The sequence below is a fragment of the Atheta coriaria genome, unplaced genomic scaffold, assembly GCF_025399875.1.
Source record: "Atheta coriaria isolate IRGN ID8LTWV9N9 unplaced genomic scaffold, Caltech_Dcor_3.1 hic_scaffold_4_pilon, whole genome shotgun sequence".
Taxonomy (NCBI): Eukaryota; Metazoa; Arthropoda; class Insecta; order Coleoptera; family Staphylinidae; genus Dalotia; species Dalotia coriaria.
Window position 1 is genome coordinate 6,862,773 of NW_027045446.1, and position 25,632 is coordinate 6,888,404.

The 25,632-nt window shown below is 42.3% G+C and overlaps 1 protein-coding gene across 13 annotated transcripts in view; it reads left to right on the forward strand.

Annotated features, from left to right (window-relative positions):
• Positions 1-25,632, forward strand: part of bru3 (bruno 3) — a 179,208-nt gene that overhangs the window by 126,528 nt on the left and 27,048 nt on the right. For 11 of the 13 annotated variants that reach the window (XM_065300330.1, XM_065300331.1, XM_065300334.1 and 8 more), the window contains one exon: positions 25,099-25,147. In XM_065300330.1, coding sequence (XP_065156402.1) covers positions 25,099-25,147 — 49 coding nt within the window. Of the gene's footprint in view, positions 1-49; positions 114-24,112; positions 24,494-25,098; positions 25,148-25,632 lie in introns of those variants that run through there. The other 2 variants (XM_065300339.1, XM_065300337.1) reach the window with 2 other exon arrangements.

Sequence of the window (25,632 nt, forward strand, 5' to 3'; positions counted from 1 at the left end):
GCCCTCGAAAACGCTTAACTAATGACTCTTGTTTGTTAATTTGTTACAGGTGAGTACCATAAATCCAAAACTACCGCTTCGTGCGCCACGGCGCCGTATATCCATCAAAATGGGTAAGAAAATTGTTTAACATCGATGTTATTTCCATGTCTAGACATTGTGATCATTTTACGCGGCGCAAATTGTACAATTAATTAATTTCGACAACAATTTAAATTTTGCTTGAAATCTCGGCGAACAATCGCTAATTGAAGAATAAATGGCTCGATTCATTCGAGTTGGAACTTTTCATTCGTGTTTCGCTTCCAACTTGCTGCCAACTCGTGCGCTTAACTTTTGTACGTCGGAGTTGTGTGCCGTTTTTTGTTCTGTTTCTTGTTAATTTCTTTTATTGCGCTCGACGCGTACAATTTCGGCCACTTACGCCCTTTGTGTTTATGCATCGATTAGGAAAGCGTCCAAACTTGATTGTGCTTTCGGTTACCGTCGTTTATTCGCATTGTGCGCGCCGGAAAGTTTGATTGATTCGCGCCCCATTTCAGATTTGAAAAGCGCTTTGTATAATGGAAACTCGTAAAACTATTGTTTCTTGAATTAACTCAAGCACTTAAAATCCCGGAGAAAAAAATTTACGACTTTAAATGCTAATAAAATGTTGAGGTTAGTTCAAGTGTAGATCGAATGTCTTCAAGTGGTTGGAATACTGCGATAGCAAATCTGGTTGCGCAATATCGTCATAATTACACGTACTTGAAGGGCACCCGTCAAGGCCCCGGAAGTTTCCGCCGCTGTTAATGAAACAAAGTTTCAACTCGCGCCGCTTAGCAGTTCGAACAGCTCCAACTGCTTTAGCGTTACAGGCGCACAGACTAACACACACACATAATGTCTCAGCTTCTGCTTCAGAGCTTCAGCTCCTCACCCTAGATTCAGAAACCCCCACAATGCTATTACTAGGAATACTCCAAAATGGAGCTTGGGTGGCCCAACACTAATTTGCCTCGATGCCGCGATATTGAGCTCTCGCACCCCCGGTACACCCTCCGAATCTGTTCGGTGCTCACAGCCGCCGCCACCTCGCCGCGTTATAGATTATAGACAACAGCCGGAGCCTCAGGTACATGGGATACACGCGCGAGTACATCAACCTATTATCTGATAAGAGTAATTACAATCTCGGGTGAATGCAAGCCGGGCCTCCACTCAGCGCTCGTGTCTCTCTACTCCACACACAAGTAAGCATGGATTGAGACGACAGGGATGCTGGGCGCTTCGGGGGTCATGTACGTGAACACTCCGAATACAAGACATTCTCATCCAAAGACTGTTCTATCAGTCAATAACTATTGATTATTTGTCGGCCACCAAGCAGCAATCTTTGCTTTAGTGCTAGTAAACTGTTTTGTTAGTTGCACTAACAACAGATGAAAGAAACAAGAGATGCAGCAACACAATTCACAGGATTTGTTGTTTCTTCTCTAATTAGTCTAATTGCCAAGACCTTTGCTTAATAAGACTTAGAGCATTGCAAGCATTCGGTGCACTTTCTAAATATTCTTAATGCAAAGTTGAAGTTGAGCTCAGTCTTGTGTAATAATACTATTAGTGCACGAGTAGCTTAACTACAGACGTATTTGAACAGATTTCTTGTCAACAAAGTGTGTTTGTTTAGAATTTAAACTTTTCAATCAATTCTATGTCAACAACATTTTTTCCGTCTGAAGTGTATATTTATGATAAGAAATGATTTCGGCTTTCCAGTTTATTAATGTTATTATAAAGAAATGGATTCATAATAATAGTCTAACAACATGCTCGCGAGCGCTGAGTTCGTGTTCATTTCACATTTCATTTTCCACACGAAACGGACGATAAATACGACAAATAAAAATTTGATATCGGAGAAACTCAAAGCGTCCCCACGTGTTTTCTTAATATAATTTTTCAGTTCAATAAATTTTCTATTATGATATGCCACGTTTTGCTTTACGATAATGTATAAATCTTTTCTTTGATGTTTTGATGTTTTCCCTGTAATTCTGAAATCCTTACTGGAACCTTATCGCACTGTGCAGTGCAGGAAATAAATGAAGAGACATCAAACAAGTGTTATTACGGAGAAAATCTCCAGGTATCGGGGATGTTATCTTACGTATGTTTTCGTAGAGATTAAAATTACAACCGGACTGCGATATAAGTTTGATTAGATTTTTAATGGAAAAATATTTTCTCATATAACTTGTGACGCTCTAAGGAAAATGGCATGGGAATTCAAAAAAGTTTTTTAAGGTATTTTGAAACGTTTGAATCTATTTTTTAGCTCTCAGATTTATCGTTTGTTGGTTCATCAATTTTGTGTTAATTTTGACTTTTGACTTCGGGGGCAAATTACGGGTAAATGAATTTATGTGCAATGTGCACAAGAGATTTCAGCAAATATTGATCAGCGTGTAAGTTATGATGTGTAACGATCCCGGCGTTGGGTCTGCCAGTATAAACACATCAGCGCGGCGAGCATCAAGTCGAGCAAATCATAACCCAAAGGGAGCAACATTAATCGGATACTGCTGCGGGCGACGGTGGTAATCTAATCTGGCTAAGCGTCGAATACGGACTCGGGAAAATATACACTCGCTCTCTATAACACACGAATGATTTGCTAAGTTTAATATAAACAGGAGTAAAGAATTAAAATCTAGAATTTTCTGCTTGTAACATGAGTTTTTCTTGGATGATCAGATTACTCATTGCTTTATTGCAGTTTTGCATAAATTTTCTTCGATTTCCACGTAGAGCTTATTCCCAGTTGAAAGGGTTTTGAGATGGACGTTGTCCGGTCGTGAAATGAGTTGTGTAGGGCGTATTTCCAGTCAGCGGAATCCTCTTAACGGTTAACGCGAAGGCTGCGGAACGTTCCTCTCTTCCACAAACATTGCGAACAGCTAATTAAGTCCAATCAGACTCGGTCCATCAGATCCATTAGGCGCCCTTCGTGTTTGCGCACAAACTGAGATGCTAATTGGGCCAAAACTCGAGCTGCCGCCCGGAGTGCTCGAAAACAAACCTATGAACTTATTATCCGTGCGCGCCGAGAGTGTCCGAATACTGGACCTCGCCCAACAAACAAAGCCGGCGCGATACTAGCACGCGAATTGAATTAATGAAGCAAGCGCTGGACCGACTCAAATTTTCAACGTAAAGAGGGATTAATTTACGAGATGACCTTTTACATGCTGCTACACGTATGTAACATGCTGGTTGTTGGACTTGTGGGACGTGGAGGTTGGCATGAATTTCACTTAGTAGCAAAGACGCTGGATCGTATTTTAAACGAGATTTTCTATCGGAGCAATTCTGCTCGGCGCGCTCACCGAGTAATAGCTATTAGAGCTAGGGGGGTCTGAAGCGAAAGCAAGGCCCTGGTCTAGGAAGAGAGTAGAAGCAGCGGTTGGGAATTTTGGCGCAGGCCCGCCGAAATCCCCGAAGCTCTGCCGCGCCCGTGGATTAGATGCGCGCTGGCCGATAGCGGCCCGCCCCCGCGGCCTCCGGCCAGCAACATGTGTACCAGTCGACTCGCATTACGCGCGTCCGCACTCTCCGGCCCATATTAACTCCTAAAAGTTATTATCTCCCGAGGACGGAGAACGGATTTCACTCAGACCTAGCCACGTCCAACAAAATTGCAACGTGCTGCAGAGATGTTGAATTTAATTTATTTCGAAATATATTTTCAGACGGCGGCGGCGGGCGGAATGCACGCGCGCCAAGTCACATCATATTTTCATGCGGGGCATTCTTCATCCCTTTGTTTTGCTCGTTTCGGAAATGGCATCTAATATGACTACATCAATCCCGCTTGCAGTCGCTCAAGAATTTCTGAAAAATCTGAAAGCCAGTTGGGGAAAAATACAACAAAAACATTCATGGAGGCTTCGAGCTTTCCGAATAAAATGCCCATTGATTTAATTTAGACGCTCTTTTATGGCCTCGTCCAGAAATCTGGATTCTCTTCGACGCTGATTAAAATCTCACTTTAAATCAATTTCGTTTTCGTCCCCGCACGCGATGCGGGTTTCTGGATGTCACGAGCGTTGTCGCTCTTCGCCAGGTTCGGTACTGTCGTCCCACGTCCTTCTTCTCTCAATGCGGGTCGTATTTCCCGAGGCGCAACCCCCGTCTCCCGACCCCTCACCAACGGCGTAATGTAAAATGACAGATCCCATTATTTACTGAAAAACAACAACGTGAAAGTAGGAAAGCCTGTAAGAAACCGGCTCTTGAGTCTGAACCCACCTCCACCTCAAAACCCACCTCGAAGCAAAGAGTGTGAGACAGTGGGGAGGAAACTGATGTTCTTATCTACCCACTACCCCTTACCTAAAACACGCGCACACAAACCCGGACCGCCTGAAAAACACCACAGCATGGAAATGAAGGACAACATTTTGGGTGCTATATTTTTATGAGGGTGTAAATTCTTTCCTATGGCAGGTGGGTTCAAGTGGGAATTTCGGCGGAAAAAATATAAGACGGGCGTTTATGAAAAGCCGCTTAATTTTGAATAATTTCGAGGAAATGTACAATTTATCGACGACCACGCGGCGCATAAATTTGGCGCGTCGTCTCGCCCGTCATATTAAGCTTATGAAATTTTCGTGTGGCGTAAGCATATTAGATTTTCAACGCCTGCAACCATTTTTAAGTACAATTTTTTACGAGTGACGCTCTCCTCTGCGATGGAATTTTTTTCGTTTATTTTGATTTTTGGATGTTTAACGTTGATATGAGAACCTCTAACATCGGAATCTTTTAATAAAACGTTCTCATCAGCGTGATTATGATGATAATTATGAGCATGAGCATTGGAGTGATGTGGGATGCAAAATTATTCCGGAATATAAATCCAAAGATTCACAAATATTTACACGAAGCAACGCGTAATTAAGGGCAAGAGGCAAGGTTCCCGAAACGCTTTTCTGCGAATTTTCGCCTCGTGATTATGCGCGAGCAGAGCTAGGGTTTTTGATCAATGTCGACTGGTTCTAACTGGTTATTAATAAAGCCGAAGGGCGAGCCGAGCATACCCGCCTCGCAATCCAATCTCGGGGCGTTCATTTAGGAGTTTCCGGCCATCGTCGTCTATATGAGGTCATAATTAATACTGAATATATTGTCGACGGGCCGCTATCAGCGCCACATCCTTCCGGCGGCAGGAGCACATTTCCCGCTCGACTAGTCCGCACTCTGAACGCCAGCCGCGCATATATTCAATATCATTGTGTGCGCCGGCGACGATCTTAACATTTGTTCGCCGCCGAGGACCGAAACAGCTCGACCGTGAATCACGACACGTCCGAAGGGAAATCCCCGGTGGAATTCCTCCGGCTCGAATCCGATGTTGGATTCTGGTTCAGTTCGTGCGTGATAAAACTAAATACTACATTTCCAGGGACGTTTGATGGTCGACTGCGGTCGGTGCGGCAACTCTTTTCTGGCGCTGGGATTCTTTTGATCCGGGAGAGTTCGCATCCACTTCGGTGTGCTCAGTCAAACATTGTGCATCAGTGTGCGCACTTTGTAGGGCAGAGCTCGCTTTCGGATGCTATGATTTTCAAGTGGAGTGAATGCGTTGGAATTTTTCGCGAGTGCCACAGCTATCTGCCGCGGTGCATGTACCATGTCCGAATCGTTGAGCGTAATGGGGATGTAAACGCCGGCACGCCGCGCACACGGAATCGCTTTATGACTTTCCACTCTCCACTCCCGACTCTCAACTCTCAGTCCTCGACTACCGACTCTCGACTCTCGACTTCCAACCGTACTCGCTGCCCTCGTAGAATACCATGGCGATGTGTTACTGCGTAGGATGTTGGTTGGGTCGGGTTGGCTATCGTCCAACGAATCGTACATTTTATCTACCAAAAAATATGCTCCACTCGAATAAATATAAGCGTTTACGGCGAAAGGCGGGTGGAAAAATGCTTACCAGCGCGCCGGCCGTAATCGCATAATGCGGTTGCGAGCAAGATGCTTGCTGGCGGCCATCGTCATTCATTGCTTGCACATAAACTGCTCGGGACGACTTTAATTAATCTTGCCATTATTTATGGCGCGGCTTGCACACCATCGCACGCGCTTAATGGCATTTCCGATACATATTTTCATATTGCCCGTCAAGTCGGATTCTTAAACATTGTATATACAAAGCCATATTAATTCAAACAACAGTAAGCTTTATTCCAAAAATTAAAGTTGTTGAAATGGAATTTAGTACGCTGAGAGTCCAATCACCTTTGTGGTCATCATTCTTCTTGAATTTGTTTTCATGCTTTTTATTTCCACACCCTGGGGTTCTCCTCTAGCGACTGTTTATTTATTCGAAATGTCCCTGGAAACTTCTTCGTTCTCGGTACGAAATGCACCTCAGTTCCTGCAAGTCTGAATAGTTTTAAAGAAGTTCGGCGCCAGTTTGCTTCCCACCTAATGCACATCCTGTCCAACTGGCTCGCCGTGGCGTACTCGCCGTGGTCGATATTCAAACATTATTTTCCATTCGCGTGGCGGTGCCTAGCCTGGCAACGCATTACCTAACAACTCAAACAGGTTATGTAAACGACACTCAATTCCATATTTTATGTTGGCGGATGGAAATGTGCCAAGCGACCTCGTTCCCCGTGAACATATACGTATGAGGAGCAGCGGTAGGAGTGGATATTCGAAATTAAATTGACGGCTAAAGCATTGCCCGAACACCGGGAAGATGTAATAGGGTGTGTGCTTGTAGATGGCTTTCTGTTAGCACAATGCTACGCCATAATGGCCTAGCCAAGAGGTCTGGATTGGCGTTGGCAAAATGATGTCGTAACAATTTCATCGCCGCTATCGTCCGACCACCAATAACTATTTATATTGCCGTCGAGTGCGTCGTAAGGCCGTGGATGCGTGCATGTGTGGCTCTAGCAATTAATGAATATCATCGTGAACTTAATCCATCATGATACATGAACCTTTGATAGATAATATAATATTGTGCTGCGTGGGGTCTTCCTTCGACTGCGAAACATAACAAAGGGTGGCAGTTATGCGGCGTTGTCGCAGCCGCCCGCCACCACACCGCATCATCGGGGGTGGGTTGTTGGGGCGGTTCGCGCTTTCGCTTTGCGCGCCTGTTCGCATTTTGCGCGCTCACACACACACACACGACCCTCTCTACTTTCCAATTTGCGTCCATCAATCGAGACCAATCTCGGCGAGTGGATTACGGACGAAATGAAATTTACATAGGCCGACTACCGCCGAACACCACCCTGCACCACCCTGCTGAACTATGTTGAAAATGCAGTATAAAAAATACCCGCTGCATAATGGTGTACAAAATGAATTCGAGTGATTCGAAAATTCAAAAAACTACTAAGCTGCCGGACATTGAGGTAAATCGAAATCTATTACCCACATCCTCAACCAGCCACGTAGCATTCCCCAAAGTATCAAAACCATCGGGTTAGGTTGAATTCATGCTGGTTCAGATAGAAAGCTGTCTCTTCCACTTTCGATTCGGCATGTACTTCATTGAGTTACCCTCGACTTGGCGAGGCAATTTCCTTAGTCCCAGAAACGACCTCGGTGGATACATGGATCAATGGCAGACTTTTATGCGAATGCAAATTTATTTTCACACTGAACTCGTATATCAGACGGAGAAAACATTAGTTTCCACAGTACATAATTTGATATTAATGTAATCTATATTCAATTTATGTTTAATCATCTAAAGTCTCGTGGATTTAGTCTTTCCGTTCTACCCGGAACAATTTTACATGAATCTAAATAATTTTACGCATGGTCATTACTCTAGCTCACACCTGCGCACCGACGATAACGCGCATGCTAATAATTCAGGTGTGTGAATATTTTACGACTATGTCGATAAAAATACGACTGATTTAAATGCGCACAGTTTAGATTAAAAATGTATAAAATTGCCATAAACCGAGCGTTTAATGATCTTGGCGGCGGCGGCCGGTTGGCAAGGAATACATCAACCCCGAAACTAGCCGAATTTAATGCGTTCGCGCACGCCCGGAAGCGGTCATCAATATATTGGTCGCATCCATCACGCGCCGAACCACACCTGACAATGTCATCGCTACCACGTCGTGCGTGCGAGATAACGAGGATTGAATTTTTAATAATGTCGATCATTTGACGGGCCCATTATGATGGAGCGCTATCGCGAGCCCGCCTCTGTTTATTGCTGTTTATTAAGCTCGGTGGCAAGCTCGACCGCGGTCGCATTATTCATTTTCGTCAATTGTCGCCGTGCCCCAAATGATTCATTCCTGTTTGGATGCGTCGCACATTGTGGCCGGCAAATGACCAAACAAGATATGAACAGCCTCCGCAAATTCAATCATCGATTCATCAAAGAATTTAAATTTTAATTAGATTATTACCCAAATTACGACCACGATGGAATTGTGAGGAAATTAGTTTATGTGAGTAGTTCTTCACGTTCCTGTTGAGTACAATGTGCACATTTGTGACATTTTTTGCTCGAAAATAAAATTTAGCATTTTCTGTGTGACTCCGCCTGTGAGCACACGTACGCCTCGCACCTCGACACTAAACTTTTCTTTATATTCCCTCCTGAGCGAACCGAGCGAGCCTCTTCACTCTCTGTTCATTACGCGAACTATTCTTTCGTGGCACGCTGCGCGTTCACCTCATCCCTTTTTGCTCGCTCGCCTACACTCTATCACCACTCCGGCAGGGCGAGCCATAGCCACCTCAGAACGCGATGGAAAATGGAAGTTGTGGTGGTGTGAGTAAAGTTGTGATTTTCTTCCAAAAAGTTTCCACTTCGTTCGTGCGCGTGCGATGCGTACTGGTAATTCTTTGAAAGTAGCTTATTGAAAATATGGTTTTCATTGCTTACATTTCATGCGCCGATTTGCATCTGCCGATCGAAGTTCCTGGTGTTTTTCAAGTTTTCCGAAAATTAACATTAACATTCACATTAACATCCGCATTATAATCTGTATGTCTTGAGTTTTCTTTGCCTTGGGAATATTTTCACGTGCTGGTGGAAGCAAAGTAAAAGTTGTTGTCGACTCGAGGCATATCTAAGAGGGTCGGCGATGCACGCTACGCTGGAGACGAGCCTCGTGCGCCGAGCTGCACGAAGGAGGTTTAACATTATCATGGTTCAGTTATTTCGAGACGACCACACAATAGATTTCCTTCTGTATCTGCGACCCGCGCTCGGTCGCTTGGTCTCGAGCGCTTCCTTTGCCGAACGGTTTATGTCTTTAAAAGAACTTTTGCCGCATGATTGACTAGACCTCTACTCGCAACCCGCCACCAGCCTCGAGGCGGACTCTTTGAAGCACAGCGCACGATTTAAACCCCGCTGTACATCCAATCATCGCAACGCATCTCGTGTCCGAATTTCACATCATCAGGACAACGATTAATCGATCACTGTGGCAACCAACATGGATTTCCTTACTGAGTGAATCAAAATCCACAAATTCGTAGATGAGTTTGGAATTGTAGATAGTTTGGGGTACACTTGGTTTCGGATGTGCAAGGACTACATATTATATGTGCCAGCGGGCGAAACGTTATCAATCATAGCGCACACATTCCGTCTCTCCGACCCGACCGCCCTTCAGTCAGTCACGTGAGGCGGGCGATGCCTCAATGCGCGCTCCTCTATATAATGTTACCGAACCTCATCATATCAAACTGCAATCCATCTTTTTTGAGGTCCAATACGTGCTAGTCCCAACGCTGCTGGCTCCCGTTGCAAAACTTTCACAATGCTGGACGCTCGCACCCTCAAACCAACTATTCCCGTCTAAACTTTAATTATACCTACTCCAACTCCAACTTCAATTGCAACCTCAATTCCTGTTCTCTCATCGAGTGAATCATCAAACTCTAATGGGAGCTGGCTTTAATATTTAATTTTACTTTTTGTTGTGTATATTTAATAAAATATTTTTTACGTTATTTTGTTGGCACGTCAATTCTTCTCAAGTTATTGCAAAACGAGCGCCGTTATTAAATTACAAGTTATTCAATTTCAATTAGGTGCTCCGGCTCTATAGCATCATATTTCATGAGACATTAAAGTAATTAAAAAAAAGTTATAAATTATTAGGTAGACATTAAGCAAATTTTGTGAATAATGATTACTTCCACTCAATTTCCACTCTGCAAGCGATTTATTTATACAATGTTTGAAACTTTTTTAAACGCTCGCTGAATTTGGTTATTGTCTTGAAACTTTTTATGTTTTAAATTTCAAATTGAAACAGGTAATTTCAAATTCATAAATTCAAATTTGTTACCCCACAACTGTCTTCGGAATTGTCTTCAAAGCAGATATAGCTCTAAACACCCTCAACAGCTTGTTCTGACAGTCAGTCCTTGATAAATTCATAAAATGGAACATGTTTATTGTTTTCGTTTAAGTTCATCGTAAATGTGTGTTCGTGCGAGCTACATTTTATGGACAAAAAAGTTGTTGACGTGAATATTTCCCATATATTCCAATATTCCGGAGAAATGCTTTAGAGTAAAATCAAACAGAGGCCTTATTATGCTGATATTTTCAGCTCGCACAATTTTAAGCGAATATAGACGTCGCCTGGAGGCGAATATAAATAAAACAAATTGGAATAAAGAAGAACAATATACAGGACGAAGGCGAACGGACGAACGAAATTCGAAGCCGTTGCAATTTTAATGAAATAAAAGGAGGACGTGCTTTTAATAGGGTTACAAAGCGCATTTAATTCACTTCGGGGTTTTAATAACGTTAATAGTATCGCCGTCTGGCTTGTCCTGGTTGGTTCAAGAGTACATTAGGATTTTCATGCATTACTCATGAACACTGCTCGCTTTTTATCGCGTTATGTAAGCCGCTACGCTACGACAAATGGATAACAACTAGCCCGTACCAAAATTTAAAAGTCTTTTTAATTTTAAAAACACAGCAAAGAAAAACTATTGATTTTCTTGTCTCAATTGTGAAATTATTTTTCATCAAGGAGTTGCTTTCAGAATACTAATTAGTACTTTGGCATTGATGAGTCTGACCTCTTCAGATTTAAATCTCTGCTTCCTCTGACATATTTTTTGCATCTCTTCTAGTTTGCTAAGTTGTCATACTGGTTGTGCAAAATACAATGCAATTTACCCTTTTACCAGACCCCTCTTTTCATTTTAAGTCCTTGATGACATCCAGCGCAAATGTGTGGTGTTGGTGCGCGCGCGCTCCTCTAGCACTTAACAAGCTTTTAAACAGATTTGCCAAATCGTCCTTTAAGTGATTCCGTCGCGTTCGCTATGCAGATGAGGGTCGAAACTTTAAACCTCGGCTTCGTCCACAGATACAAAACGGCTCTGGACATTTGGAAAACTCACCAAAAACATTGCCATCCCGAATAAACACCGAGATAATCATCGGCACGCTCCATTTCGATTCCAATTGCATGCCAGCAGGACTTGCTGGAGGAACAAACGATGCGCGGCGGATAAGAAGCGAGTTTATCCTTTACCATCTTCGCCGTCTTCCAAAATAAGTGAATCGCAAACCGCTTAGAGGCGACGAACGCGACGACGGCGACAAGCAAAAATCTCATTAATTTTATTATTTTACGACGGAATACTGAGAACTCGACGCGAGATGAAGATGAAGATGAGCTTGTGCCTCAACGCCTCCATTCCACCCTCACAGTCGATATTCATTGGTCGTGTTACATTCAAATGAGACTGGAGACAATTGCAGAAACTCAAATCGAACATAAAAACACACTTAGTTGGCGTTTCAAGAATTAAAGAATCCAAAAGAAATTCAATCTATACTTATTTATGTATAAATTTGAAAAATATTTTTTGTTGTTAAAATATAAAAACGTTAATTTTGACTATTGTTATTGCGATTCTACCTTTTTTACCATTTTTAAACTTTTATTCTGCTGGTGCATGATGTAAATTTGTTATGGAAGGCATAACTCCCCGTATAATTAGTTACGCGGCACGCAAAAAGTCGCCGAGGGGATTCTTGCATTATTATCTTTTGTGTCGAACTTTATTAGAATATAAAAATTAAAGATTTCCACGGCGCGTGTAATGTGAAATTTCTTTCTTTTCAAAGTATGCTAGTATGAATTTTCAAGCAGTTTTTTCTTCGTTATTTGAGAGCACCGGAAGCTCGGGGGTGCCCCTGGTGCCTTTGAAAATTCCACGGATTTTTCACGCTCGAGAATGCGCCCTGAAATTTATTAAATTACATAAAAATTACCCTTCTGCAAAAATGGTCTCGGAACCTCGAACCTTCATATTTCCTTATATATTTCGAAGCAGAAAAAGGTTTGTGCGCCTTGTCTTGCTTGCTATGAATGTTGTGAATGCATTTTCATATATTTTCGACCGAGGGGCGGCTAATTTAGGGAATAAATTTTCCAACCCCCGAATTCGGTCAGGTGTGCGATCAATCTCCATCTTAAGCTAATGAATTGTAATATTCATTATTCATATTTCCTCCTAGCAACAAATTCACGTTTTTAGGAAGCAATTTGTGTTCGCAGCCGGTGTGCGAACGGAATTCGCGCACACATCACATGCATGCACGCACAGTATTCAAAAACCGCCCCCGAGAAAACCTCGCCCGCTTTGCACGGTGCGGAAACTGCGGAAACTTTTCAAACGGAACTAAATTATAACGAAGGAACGAACTTGCTTCAAAGTCTCACGCTCGACGGCGGCAAGTCATGCATGCCTGGCGCGGAATCTGATCAAAGATTTACCGAATATTACAACATTCCTCTGGTGCGATACATGGAGCCGAAATCGATAACCGATATCGCCCTGCGTTCCGAGACGCCGCCGCAAAAATGCGGCGCATAATAACGAACATGTAAAATTTGAAATCTCAAAAAACGGAATTTGCAAGTCATGTCTCTACAGCATATTACACATTAGGGGCTATAAAATGTCGCTTAAACTTGTCCCGGCACCACGGCGGAGTCGTGTCGGTGGCGACAGTATATTAGTAAACTTTTAAGTCGTGCGCCTGAATTAATGCGAAATTTATGACCATTAAGGATAATTATTATATATACCATTATGTATCCATTGTGCCACCACCGCGCGGTGCAGTAAGGAATAGTTTGTGAGTTAAAGCGGGTGCTTAAGTTCGGTCGTGCGGAGTCGTGGGCTCACGTTCCTCGCATCGTGTTCACTCCTCGAGAACTCGACACGACGACATCCAACAATGTCCCAACTTTCCGCCAGGAAGAACCATGCTTCCTTTTTCATCGGCATAACTACACGTATCATGCCAAAAACAAGATATATATTTTTAAAAGTTGTTCACTTCACTATAATACTCATTTCAATTGGTTAAAAAAGAAATGTTTTCGTATTTTTTTGAATTTAGTTGAATATTTCAAAGGTAAAATGAGAAAAACAATTGAAGCAATTAATCCAAGAAAAACTAATCAAGTAAGATAAATTGCTGTAGACGGGAGTGTAGCAACTGCTTGGGTAAAGAGGAAGTAAACCCCCAAAATGCACAAAGATCCAAACGAGTGCCAGAACAGTGGCGGATATTCTGGGGTTCTCCGTCGCGTCGGAAAATTAGAGTATACGCGCGCGTGAAATTACTTTATAGTGGTGATAAAACATTCGCACCCGCTTTAATTGGCCTTGCGATTTATAAAACTACGGACGCGCAGAGTACCAACGAGTATTCTCTTTCTGCCACAGTTTCACTTATTCAGTGTGCCGCTCCGGATATCATTCTCTCGAGTTATTCAAGCGTTTTACTTTTTTGCGGCAATTTTTTATCATGCAATGTTAAATTTTGCTAAAACTCGGCACGCGGAAATTTATAATTCGTGTTAATACCAAATGGGTTTTGATAAATTTTCACGAGTCCGGCGCCGGCGAATTGGGTGCACAATGAAGTCCATTACCGAGCGTCGGCGGCGAGCTGAAAGCAGCCTATTAACCGAAAATGCGCTGCCCGTAATGCAGTTACCCTGCAGCAGGCGACACAAGCGTAGATATACCAAGCGATGAAAAATCCGGCCCACATCATTTTAAAATCGTCATTCTGAGTCGGTATCAAACACGCTGTGTGCAGGAAACTTACATTATCTCGTTTGGGGACTGCCGGTCTCGTTTTCGACAAAGGACTTATAGTATCGTTTCATTTAATTAACATCGTCGGTGAGGGTGCGCATTTTTATAGTTGGATATTAAAAGCCACAATGTCATTTTTCCACCTTCGACCATCTCAATATCGCACTTTTTTGTGGCTCCACTTTAATGCACTGTCCGAGAAGGGCTCTTGCCAAAAGCAGTAAGCAGGAAACTGAAAGCTGGAAGCGGAAAGCACTCGCGTCGCCGCCGATTTAATTAACGAAATTGTTTACGCCCGGGAATGAGACGTTAAAGTCTGGTAAAAGGTTAGCGTGGCATTAATGGCAACACCGGGGGTGGTGCGCTAATATATTTCAAGGTTTTAAGTAAACAGCAATCTAGTAAGGTCGGACGCAGAGCAAAGTTTGAAGCTTGCAACTTCGGAAAGGTACATTAATTTGGTTTACTGGGCTCAGGTTGCTATGGCTTCCAAACTTTGGTCAGCAAATGACAGGCTAAACATTGATTTTGCAACAAAAGCGAAAATGTATGTTTAGCATTGAGATATTGTATTTTATTGAGGTCATAAACTTTTAAGACGATTATCACCTCACCACTACTCTTTGGATGTTCTTGGTCTCTTTGGTCATACACGGCACGTTGCAACATAAATCCGTTCGCATCCACTCGGAGCCACTCCCGCTCATTTGTATTCACCAAAGCAACGAAGTTGTGGACCGTCTTGGAAACCTAATATCCCTTATTCCATCGACCTCCAAAATAGAGTGGCCATCGTCAGCGCCCATCAAAATGACCATCATGGTGCCCGGACGTTACCTAACCATGAGCGTTGGAAACTCACCGAGTGTCATCACTTATGCATTACCATGGCTCGTCTGTAAAGCGTTCCCTCGGGGCGCGCGCGGCTGCGGTGGCGGCGGTGACGGCGCGCTTCACCTGTTGAGCGGCGACCCCGAACAAAAGCCACCCCGGCGCGTCGCCGACACACGTGCCATTCGCTATAGCGAATGCACACACGAAACGTGCTGCACATTCCACTTTAAGCAAGTTGTTCTAAAGCGTTAACAAAAAACAGAAAAAGCAAACGGAGCCGAGAAAGAAGGATGAAAGGGCAGAAGAGAAGTGGAAAAAACGCCGGCTATAAATTCAATGCGCGCATTATACGGAGTGCAGCTTAGGAGGGCGCGTTAGCCTGAACTCACGTTCGTCATAAAATTGTGCGGCGGTGCTAACACGGAATCGATAACACGAAATATAAAAATAAAAACCCATAGGCCATCGGGTTCACAAAGGTTACGATGCGATTATGAATCTTTTACGATCCTTAGAAAACCTGGCAGGATGCAGTAATATCTCCAAATAGTTACAAAAGCCTGGGGGGTATTATATTCGATAAGACATGTTGACATATTAACTTTGTATTGAAACTATCTAATACCTTTTAGTTGGTCTTACTTATTTTAAAACTTTCCAGTAAATAAAGACAATTGTAAAATTGTTGAATTCACAATGTGGAATTGTAATCCTGAAATGGTTTCGACCTTTTTTCCATTTCATTCGTGTCCGCAAGGCAGCAGTTAGTGAAATAGGTCAACTTGTTCCTCCCCTTTTCGTCTTTACCCAGTCGCTCATCTTGGCTTACCACCCTGTAGCTCAGCATGGCGTGAGACAAGATAAATGGAGTACAAAGAAAATGCCAGCTAAGAAAAGCTACTGCATGTAGAACAATAAAAATAAAACAATTGCAATGTTTCACAATATTTAAAAATTTAGAAAATTTTTTCGCATTAACAAAATATATTCTCTTGAAAATTAATACAAATTCTGTTCTATTTTTCGTATCATTCAATTTTATTATACAACATATCACTAAGGAGAAGACAATGAAAGTATTCCATGTAAGCTTATGGGTGTAATAATGCCCACTTGAATTAAAGATAAGTCTCGTTCGTATAGATTAACGTCGTGCATTTTCCGTCCACGTGTCGCATCCTATCCATTTCGATATATTTCATTGCGCTTGACTCCTACCCCACAATGGCCTAATACCACGCAAACGCGTGCTTAACCTTACTTTAGTTTTAGCGTGAGAAAACCACCCGGAAATAAACTGAATTAACAATTTACCAATCTAAAAATATACAGCGTACAACTATATTTAGTAGTATGTTATCTAAGGTATATAATTAATTTTATTGAAAGCATTTCCAGGACATTTGGAGTTCGGGAAAGTTCTGTGGAAAGCTAACAAGTGGTCGAAGTTATTTATTGCTTGGGTGGCACGACGTTTTAGGCGTTTTGTTCACGTTCGTCGTTTTGGTGGACAAATTAATTGTCGAATTATTTCGACTAATCGATTCCGACGTACCGTATGCGGTGCTCCTTGCCAAGAGGGAGTCGAACAGTGGAGGCGCCGGGCGTGCGTCCAATTTGGACGGAAATAATAAATCATTCCGGTGCGCACACGCCGTAGCTGGCAATTTTACTTTTTTGCATTAAAAAACAATCAGGATGCTATTAATCATTAAGTGAACTTAGACTCAAAAACCTTATTTTTTCAACGCGCGAAAGAAACAAAATATAAGTTACATTTTAATTTATTTTATTTGATTAATGTGAAAATATATACTTCTTATTTAATTAAATTTAAATTATTAAGTTAATTTGTGGTTTTGTGAGGAGTTTCATCCCTTTTGAAATTGAACTGTGGTCGTAGTGTTTTGCCAGGATGTTTTGTTGTATTATGTTTTGTTGGCTCGAGTTCAGGCCAAGAAAACACAGAAATAGTTCGGAATGCAACAGGCCGGCAGTGTTTTCTTGCAGGCCTGCCACCGGCAAAGCAACAGGAAATATCGCGGTTAAGTAGCAACTGGTGGTCGTCGAGTTGATTCCTGTGCTCGTGCTCACGCTCGTGTCGTTAGCGTTCGCTCGCGTGGCTCCCTGGTGAAAATATTACACATGCAACAGCATAATTGGCAGGTATCCAGGCTGCGGAAACATTGGGCTAACTAGTCGGGTCGGGGATAACTAGGAATGCCCACAAAACCCGTAGTATCCGTAGATTTGGATAGTAGATGACCAAACATGGGTCATACGCGCGTGTTGGATAGCGGGCATTTAACAACGCACTTTGGTCGAATTAAACGACCGCATGGTTTGAATACTAAACAAGCTAAATTAACTTAAGTGGACAAACACATTACAAAACAACAGGTCAATTATTAATTCCGAGAGAAAATGTGTATCCTCATAGACATTATTAACAAAGTTAGTTTTATTCGTTTATATTTCCCTTGGAAACAAAAAAAAATGACATAAAAAGACGATTTTTCCAAGAGGAAGCGATGCGTGACAAATACGAACGTACGTGTGTGTCTAGATCATATTCGCATACATATCAGCCAAATTCTCTTCATACAGTATGTTTGTTCGTTTCAAAGTGTAGTCCGCAACCGCAACAAAGTTAGCTCTTTGGGCACAGGTTGTATACAGACCTCATAAAACTTTCACACATTATTTTCGTGTCAGGTGACATTCCGCATTATTCGTGCCAGCATACGAGCATACATATTTCTTTACGATTCTTCTCCCCAGCAACCCCGATTGCGAACAAGTGCACAAGTAAGTTCGAACACGAACATTGTAGCATACTCTACGCGGCCACTGGGACAGACACGTGAGGTGCGAGAGAATGAGGTGTTCGTGGGGTGGCAAGGAGGTGGTTGGCGGCTACATGTGTCGCCATTATTCGCAGCTCGCCCGAGCATGCAACTGACAGCTGTCGTATCAACGACAACGAGCGCGGTGAAAACGCAGCGCACCGCATTCTGGTCGGCGTTACCGAATTCGGCGCTAGGGTGAGGAGGCGTGATGCTGATGGCAAAGTGCGGTGAGAAGGAATCAATAGAAACAGGCGTGCTTCTGACGTCGTCTTGGTTTGACGCTTGTGAATGACCACAATTCTGCGTCAGAGTATATTTAAAATTATCGATATCTCAAACTAATTAATCAATCATTCAAGAAATTTCCAAGGATTTTCTGAATAGGAAAAGTTGAATATATGTGGTAAAATTGTAGTTGTAGAGGTTTATTTTTATTTTCCTACCGTTGGCTTTGAGGCTGTTTGACTACATAGGTTGAATGCGTTGAATGCGACTCCTGACAACCGTTACCCGGGGAAACCACTTAATGAGTCCGGCCTCGCAATGTTTAGGGGTGTTCTTCATCTCGACTCCATCTCCGTTTTGCTCTCGCATGCTTCGGCTGCTTGGTTACCTGCGAGTTTGGCGCGCCCAGGCGAAAAAGTCAATGATGAAAAGAAACCATGTAAAGGGCAAAATTATGAGCGTGAGCACCAGCCTCAGCTTTCAGAGGAAAAAATGTTTTATGCTTCGTCAAACGCGAAAGACTCCGCCAACTCCCAGATTCAAACTCATATCGCAAATCGACGTTTGCCGCGTATAAAGGGAAGAACTTCAGCTGCAATAACCTTACATCACGTTTTTCAGCCACTTTTGTACGGTGAAACTTGAGTTAAATTCAAAAAATAAAATGCGTAGTTCTACGAAAAGATCTGCTTTTTATGTTTTTTAAATATATTTCTCTGTTTATATTGATTTTTTAACAAGTCTGAGTTTGTTTTGTACTTTAACTGGATAAAAAAAAATATTAAAAGCTAAGTTTTGAGTAGGTTCTTTCTCGGAGTTTGCTTGCTGCTTCTTGGTTGCTCGTTTGGAAGTTCTCAGAACACAAAAAGTGCGCCTCCCCCGAATTAAATCCGCTACAAATATTTGAAGAGCGCTTTATTATAAAGGGTCGCATCATGCCGGGAGTCGAGTCGAAGACCCCGGCTCATATAAGGAGCGTGCACATCTTGTTGGCTTTAGAAAAAGATCAAATTGTTTGTTATCGCGACGAAAGCGAAAAGGATGATGATGACGGAGCCGGGATGAGACAGACCGTCAGGGACGACCCCACCCTCACACCATCCGCCTTACAGCCGGCAGCTTGTAATTAAAGTGGAGCTCGCGTATCCAATTAAATTCTTTGTTCGGTCGTTCCGTTTAAACTTCTCTTTCTTCTTTTTCCCTTTCTCACGTTGTCCCTTTCCGTTTCTTTGATAGTCTCACAAACCAGAAACATTTTCAAGGATTCGCGAGGATTTTTATTTGCGTATAGAGTTACTAATTTGCTTAGATTTCAACTTCGCTCAGAATCACTGCGACCCAATGATCTCGAAGAGTGTAAACATTCCCAACAGTTATGTGTTCAGGGACAACGTTTGGGGCTGAAAATTATCCATCCATCGGGGTATCCATCCGCCGGTGGGTGATCAAAGCGCTGCCCGAATCTAATCTAACATCGCGCGTCGGTGAGGGCTTTAAATGGGGAAAAACTTGATCGATATCTAAAACGAACGCAGGGCGTTCTGTGCACGCTCCAAATATTCGCAACTTGCCAACGACACGCACGCCACGTCTACGAAAAGCGACGAATTGCACATGATGACAGGATGGAATATAAATAGCACATTTGCCGAATTTTAAATTCGGGAGTCGTTTAGAAAAAAAAATCATAGAAACTAGTGCTAGAAAATAACCTGTCAGCGTGGTGCAGCACTCGGAAATAAAAGTGTAGATAATAAAGAATTGCGTTTGCAATGAACTGAAAACTCGAATAACTCGAATGTTTGGCAATCAGATGATCGAATGCGGGCCGCCTGAACGCGCCCGAGTGGAACGCAAAGAAATCGCTTTAAAGAGATTTTAATCTGGCGCAATCTTGCAAATATTCGAACCATCAAAAGCCTTTGATTAAGCTCGCGTTAACTTGAAAATCGGTCAACGAAGAAAGTCTTAATTAAGCGGGAGGGTTTGATGACGCCCACATTGATCCCCTAATTTTTGAACGTGACACACAAAAATGCAAAATTAGTTTTCTGGGCGGTGCGTTGCTTTTAATAACTATAAAACGTGCGTACTTAAGGTAATGCTCTGCAATTCATCAACAAAATTATAGGTAGGACGGAAGTATGCCATTCACGCGGAACGCGACACTTGAAGAAGGGTAAAAAGAAAGGGCGTCGAAAGGGTGGATTCAGCTGACAATAATTCAGAGGGTTGAAACACTTGGAACGTTAAGTACGGCGCAGTAATGCTCGAGCATCAAAAATACGCAAGGGTAAAGCTTCAACGACACAAGTAAGCATTTTCGAGCGGAGACAAACAGTGTTTAATAATTAAAAAATATTTTACAACGTAATTGGTTTGTTTAGTGGTCGACCTAGTTGCAATCCTATGCATATTTTGATTTGTGTGCGGCAAGCACCAGTTTATTCAATTTTTGCTAAATTTTAGATGTGTTCGAAGACGATTCCCGCGCGCAGATGGAAGGAATCTCTTCGATTTTCGTTATGCAAACAAACACATGTTTACCCAACTCGTCGAATAAGTTCCCGGCCGGCGAAGAAAGATGTATAAAAGCGGGAAATCTATATTCGGGCACGCTGCTGCCGCCGCCGCCGCCGCCCTTGCCTCGCGCACAATGTTTGTTATTTGAGTCGAAGATGCGCGTTCGAATTCCCTCGACGCCAACGCGGGCACGTTTCTCGTTATATTACTTGCGGCGCTGTGTGCGTTACATCAGGACGAATTCATGAGATGACTCCTTGTCGATGTGATGGCGGGCAGCGTTAGGGTAACCACAGACCTAAAGAAATGCACGAGGTAAAGAAAACTTCAATAATGTCGGCGGCTAGTTGCGCCTGGAAACTGCTGCGTGCCTGAGCCCAAGTTTTTTTTTGATTCACGACGTGAGACATGCTTTAATTACAAACATTTCATAATATAAGAAGTACAACTGAACGAACATAATAAAGTCCCAAATACAAAGAGTTAGTTGACGGCAGAACGAAAGTTTTTATAAGACTTCCTAAATTAATTGAGACTTGATTTTTTGTAATTAGTAAATGTTATTATTTTTTGTAATCTGAATGAGAGTTTTTTTTTTGCATTTCAATACGAAATGTAAAATACGACTCTTAAAAATGTAGCAACTTTAGAATCGCTATTTTCAAGTACAACGAGAAGAATCTAATACTTTTGTTTGTCCACACGTATCCTTGCGTGTTATGTTTGTGTCCTTTCTGGATATATTGCCCCGCAAAAAGTAACTTTTACCCCTGGAATTCTCCAAACCTCGAAATTGCAAACGTGTTGTGCCGATCTTATGATGGATGATTTGAGCGAAGGAATTACTAAACTTTACAGCGACCACTACCACAGCCGCGAGGCGCGAAAAATAGTTTCATCGGGGGAAATCTCGGGCGCGCGATTCCCGCGAGACGCAAGATCGGTCACGTATAGAGCGAGGCGGTCGCCCTATGAACTTTGCGCCAAACTTTCCTGTTCGTTTCGCAATCGATGTGTGTTTTTGCCGCTTGGCGAAAGTGCCAAACGCTTTCTTATAAATAAATAACGCCGATCCCAAGATCTCGACGCTAAGCTTCCGAGAAGCCGGGGGTCTTAGGCTGCCCGCCAACTTCAATATTCAATTTGGCATTCGCTTAATTGATTTTAATTATTCCCGGAACGAATTCGGCGGTTTTCCTCGCGCTGTAGCAGGCAGGCGCTGTTGACACGGCGCATGGGCTTAAATTCGGGGCGCGCTAAGACCCCACGGCGGATGACATCACGTTTGGTGCGATCGCCGTGGGACGTGTCGGCCGCGAAGCCCGTGATGCGGTCAGGGGGCACGTTCCACTTTAATTCCACCCAGAAGCAGCCTCGGACCACCCTCCTCTATTTATCTCACTTATACCACTTTATGCAATCTAGCCACACTTTTATTCAAACAATACAAAAATTCAATTCAAAGACATTTTACTCTTCCATGAAATTACAAAAAACAACCGTTTTTCATATTTTGTTGTTTGTGGTAAAATAAACTAGTTTAGATTGCGTTATTTGCACTTTTATTGAAAGAACGCATTTGCAGAGTGCGCACGCGTTGCCAGCCAGGACACGCGAGGACGAAAACCTGTTCAATTCGAAATTAAACCAATTACGAACGAATGCTCGAGGCGCGCCGCCCGAAAACGCCAAAACGTGCAAAGCGACCCTCGCCCTACAAACTCTTTACACCCGACGCCCAAAAACGAGTATAACGAATGTTATTATTTCGTTTATACGACATGCATAAACAAACGAAATAATCACAATAAAAACAAATTCCAATATTTCGAAAAATATTTTTCCGTGTTTTATATGATTTGGTCATGTATCTATTAATAAATAATAAAGCTAAATAAAACACACAATTTTTAACAGGAATACGAATATGTCATATTTAGCATGTTTTAAATTAATAATAAATATTTAAATTTTAATATCTAGCTTCAATAATATATTGGTAGTAGTCAGCTTAAAAATGCTTAACAAACTCCTCGTCTTGCAACTTGTGTTTACATTGCTATGAATTTCTGTTTTTATTTCTGTTCTTGCTTTAGCTCATGTTTCTAAATTACAAGATGACGCTTCTTGGCGGGGCTGTTTAACAAATTACAACATTAATTATCCTTGCACAGCATCTATCAATGTACCCGAGAATCTCACGTTTGCGTCGTTTCCCCACCGCTTTTCCACCGCAAGTGAACTGTTTTCGGTTGCTGTGCTCATCGCTCATTGCAATCCCTGGAAAATTTAAGGATTATTCACCCCTACAAATTTTGTACTATTTAAAACAGTTAAAATATTAGGAATTAATTAATTTCGGCTTGGTTACATTTATTATTTTATTGGATTGATTCAAAGGAATTACAAAAAGGTCGATGACCAATCTTGCAACACGTTCTATGTTTCACCCTCTCAAAAGAGAGTATTCCAAGGCAAGTAGTGTAAAGCTTGAAAACCCAAAAGTCCAACATCAAAAAATAGTAAAACAGAGAAATATATAAGTTAAAAGAAAACAGAGATATGTTTGAGTGAAGGGTGGGTCGTAAGACACAATAAATGTGAAAGGAGGGTGCACGAGGTCATAACCGAGATGTTGCACTCGAGAATCAACCATGAACCAGAATAAGAATGTACAACTCGTACCAAATCTAGAAACCAGCCAAAATAAACCGCGATGGAAACAGTTAAATCAACCCAATTGGACTACAAAACTTCCGACGTAATCGCTTCTTGAACTCTTAATCTCAAACTTTGCTTCGACAGAACAAAATACCGACAGTGACGTAAATTTAATGTTTCATGTTTTTGTTCCATGTTCAATGTTTACTTAATAAGTATTTGTTGTGTTGGTGCATGTATTGTAAAGTAACGGATCGTTTTTGAGTACATTTTTAAAATGATAGAAAGCATTGTGAATTTGTCGATCGGGCGATTTGTCGTTTCGCAGTACTCGAGTGCATTACTGGCGTTTTAGCGTTAACGCAAACTCGGGGCGCAAGCGAACAGGTCAGTAATGTAATTTGTCCTCGTGCGCGCTTTAGCGAGGGAAAAGCACTTAATAACTCGACCGACGACCGACCGACCGTAGGGTCGTCGAGACAACCCTAGATACACACACGTCTACACACGTGTACATCTCCCCCTGGTGCAACCCTGCGACTATTTTTTACAACGCATATGAAATAATATTACTATATTACCACTACTACCACAGACCCACTAACTAACTTAGACGGACTGGTAGATTATATTCGTGTTTTTGGATCGATGATTGAGTCTCTGTTTGTCCACGTCCCGAGCGTTGCATAAGGCTGAGTGATCGCAGCGAGAAAGTGCGTGTGTTTGGTGCCATCCATCTCCAACTGGAGGGAGGAGAAGAAGAAAGAGGTGCTTGTGCGCTCATCGCCCGGCGCATCCACGCACGCACGCTAGGGTTCCGAGTTGAGGAGCGCGCGACGCGGCGGCAGAACGTCGCCGACCAGCCAGCCGTGCGTACGCCACGCCACCGAACCGCCGCCTCCCTCGTTCGTTCATTCGCCGTCGCTGAGCTACTGCGCATTACGACCAAACATCCCCGAAAAGACTGTCAACGCTAACATTTGTCACGTCGTTTGCAACACGTCCAAAATAACCACTAACTATTAAAATCAAAATAACAAGTTTAAAAAAAATCTACATAAGAAGAAAAGTTAAACAATTATTGTGTAACAAAGTGTATAATAATCCCTATTAATTTGTTAAAATTATTGTTAAAATACCTACTTGTTGAAGACACTTTTTGGAACAGGTTCAAACAACCGAATATCCATATGGTGCAAGTACTAGAAGCGGTCAGGTCGATTCCTTTCGACTTGCCCATTGTTGTAAGTGGTGTAATACTTTAAATACAACATATTAACAACACTGCTAATTGAGTTAGTAATATTTCCGTGAAATAAATCACTTGTTTGATTTTGCTCGTAGAGCTAACGCTAGTGCCGCCTCTGGCGCCGCCTGCATTTGTTGCGCCACGCAAATTTGCTGTTTTATACGTGCATATTGAATTATGCCCATAATCCAATCATAATACAAAATTTTCCTAATGGATAGTGAAGTTTGCACGTTTATCAAATTTCACTCGAGTACAGTGAGTCTAAAAACAACATCAAAATCTAATTTTTGTCCATTTATGCACAAAACTCGATTCTCTAATAAGGGTAAAATTTGATATTGTAATATTGGATGATATTCACATGTCAACCTAATTGACTGTCAACTTAATTATATCCGCTGGCCGTATGCGATTGCGAAACTTACTCGGGCCTGTGATTTGTTTTATGAACTTTTATCAACTTTAACGGCGGCATAAAGTTGAACGCGCGCTGCACTCGCAAATAAATTTATGCGCGCCGTATAAAATATCATCCTGTGCTTTATTGTTCTGTCCGGCGTCTCGCACGTTTATGCTAATGATGGCTTGTTGTTGCAGATGAACCGCCCCATCCAAGTGAAACCAGCGGACAGTGAAAACCGCGGAGGTGAGTTTTATTACTTTTACGTGGAGGCACACGACCTGTGTTTTACGAGAGAATTTTTGGTCCTCGGGTTGAATTATTTATTATTTATGTGTTGGAAGGTACCAGTCGGATTTTACGGCCGCTGAAAACCAGTTACATATTAATGCAACTTACATCGAGACATGATTTTTATTAGAACTCTGATCCAGCCGAAGCCCGGCTAATATTTTATAACATCTGATATCATTGTGGGACATTTAATAACGCACCTGATAACATTTTACAACGTTCGATACTTATGTTTGAGGGCAATTTTGCTTGCGCAGGGTGGAAAGTGAAAAGCGGATGTGATAATAATCGCTAAACGCCTATGCTGATAAAATCTTGAATTTATTTGTTGGCTACGCGTCACGCAGCGTAATTAATTGAACTTTGCCATGAAATTTCTAAAACACGCAGGTACTTTTTGTTTTATTTTGGACTTGAATCAAAGTTTATCACTTGCA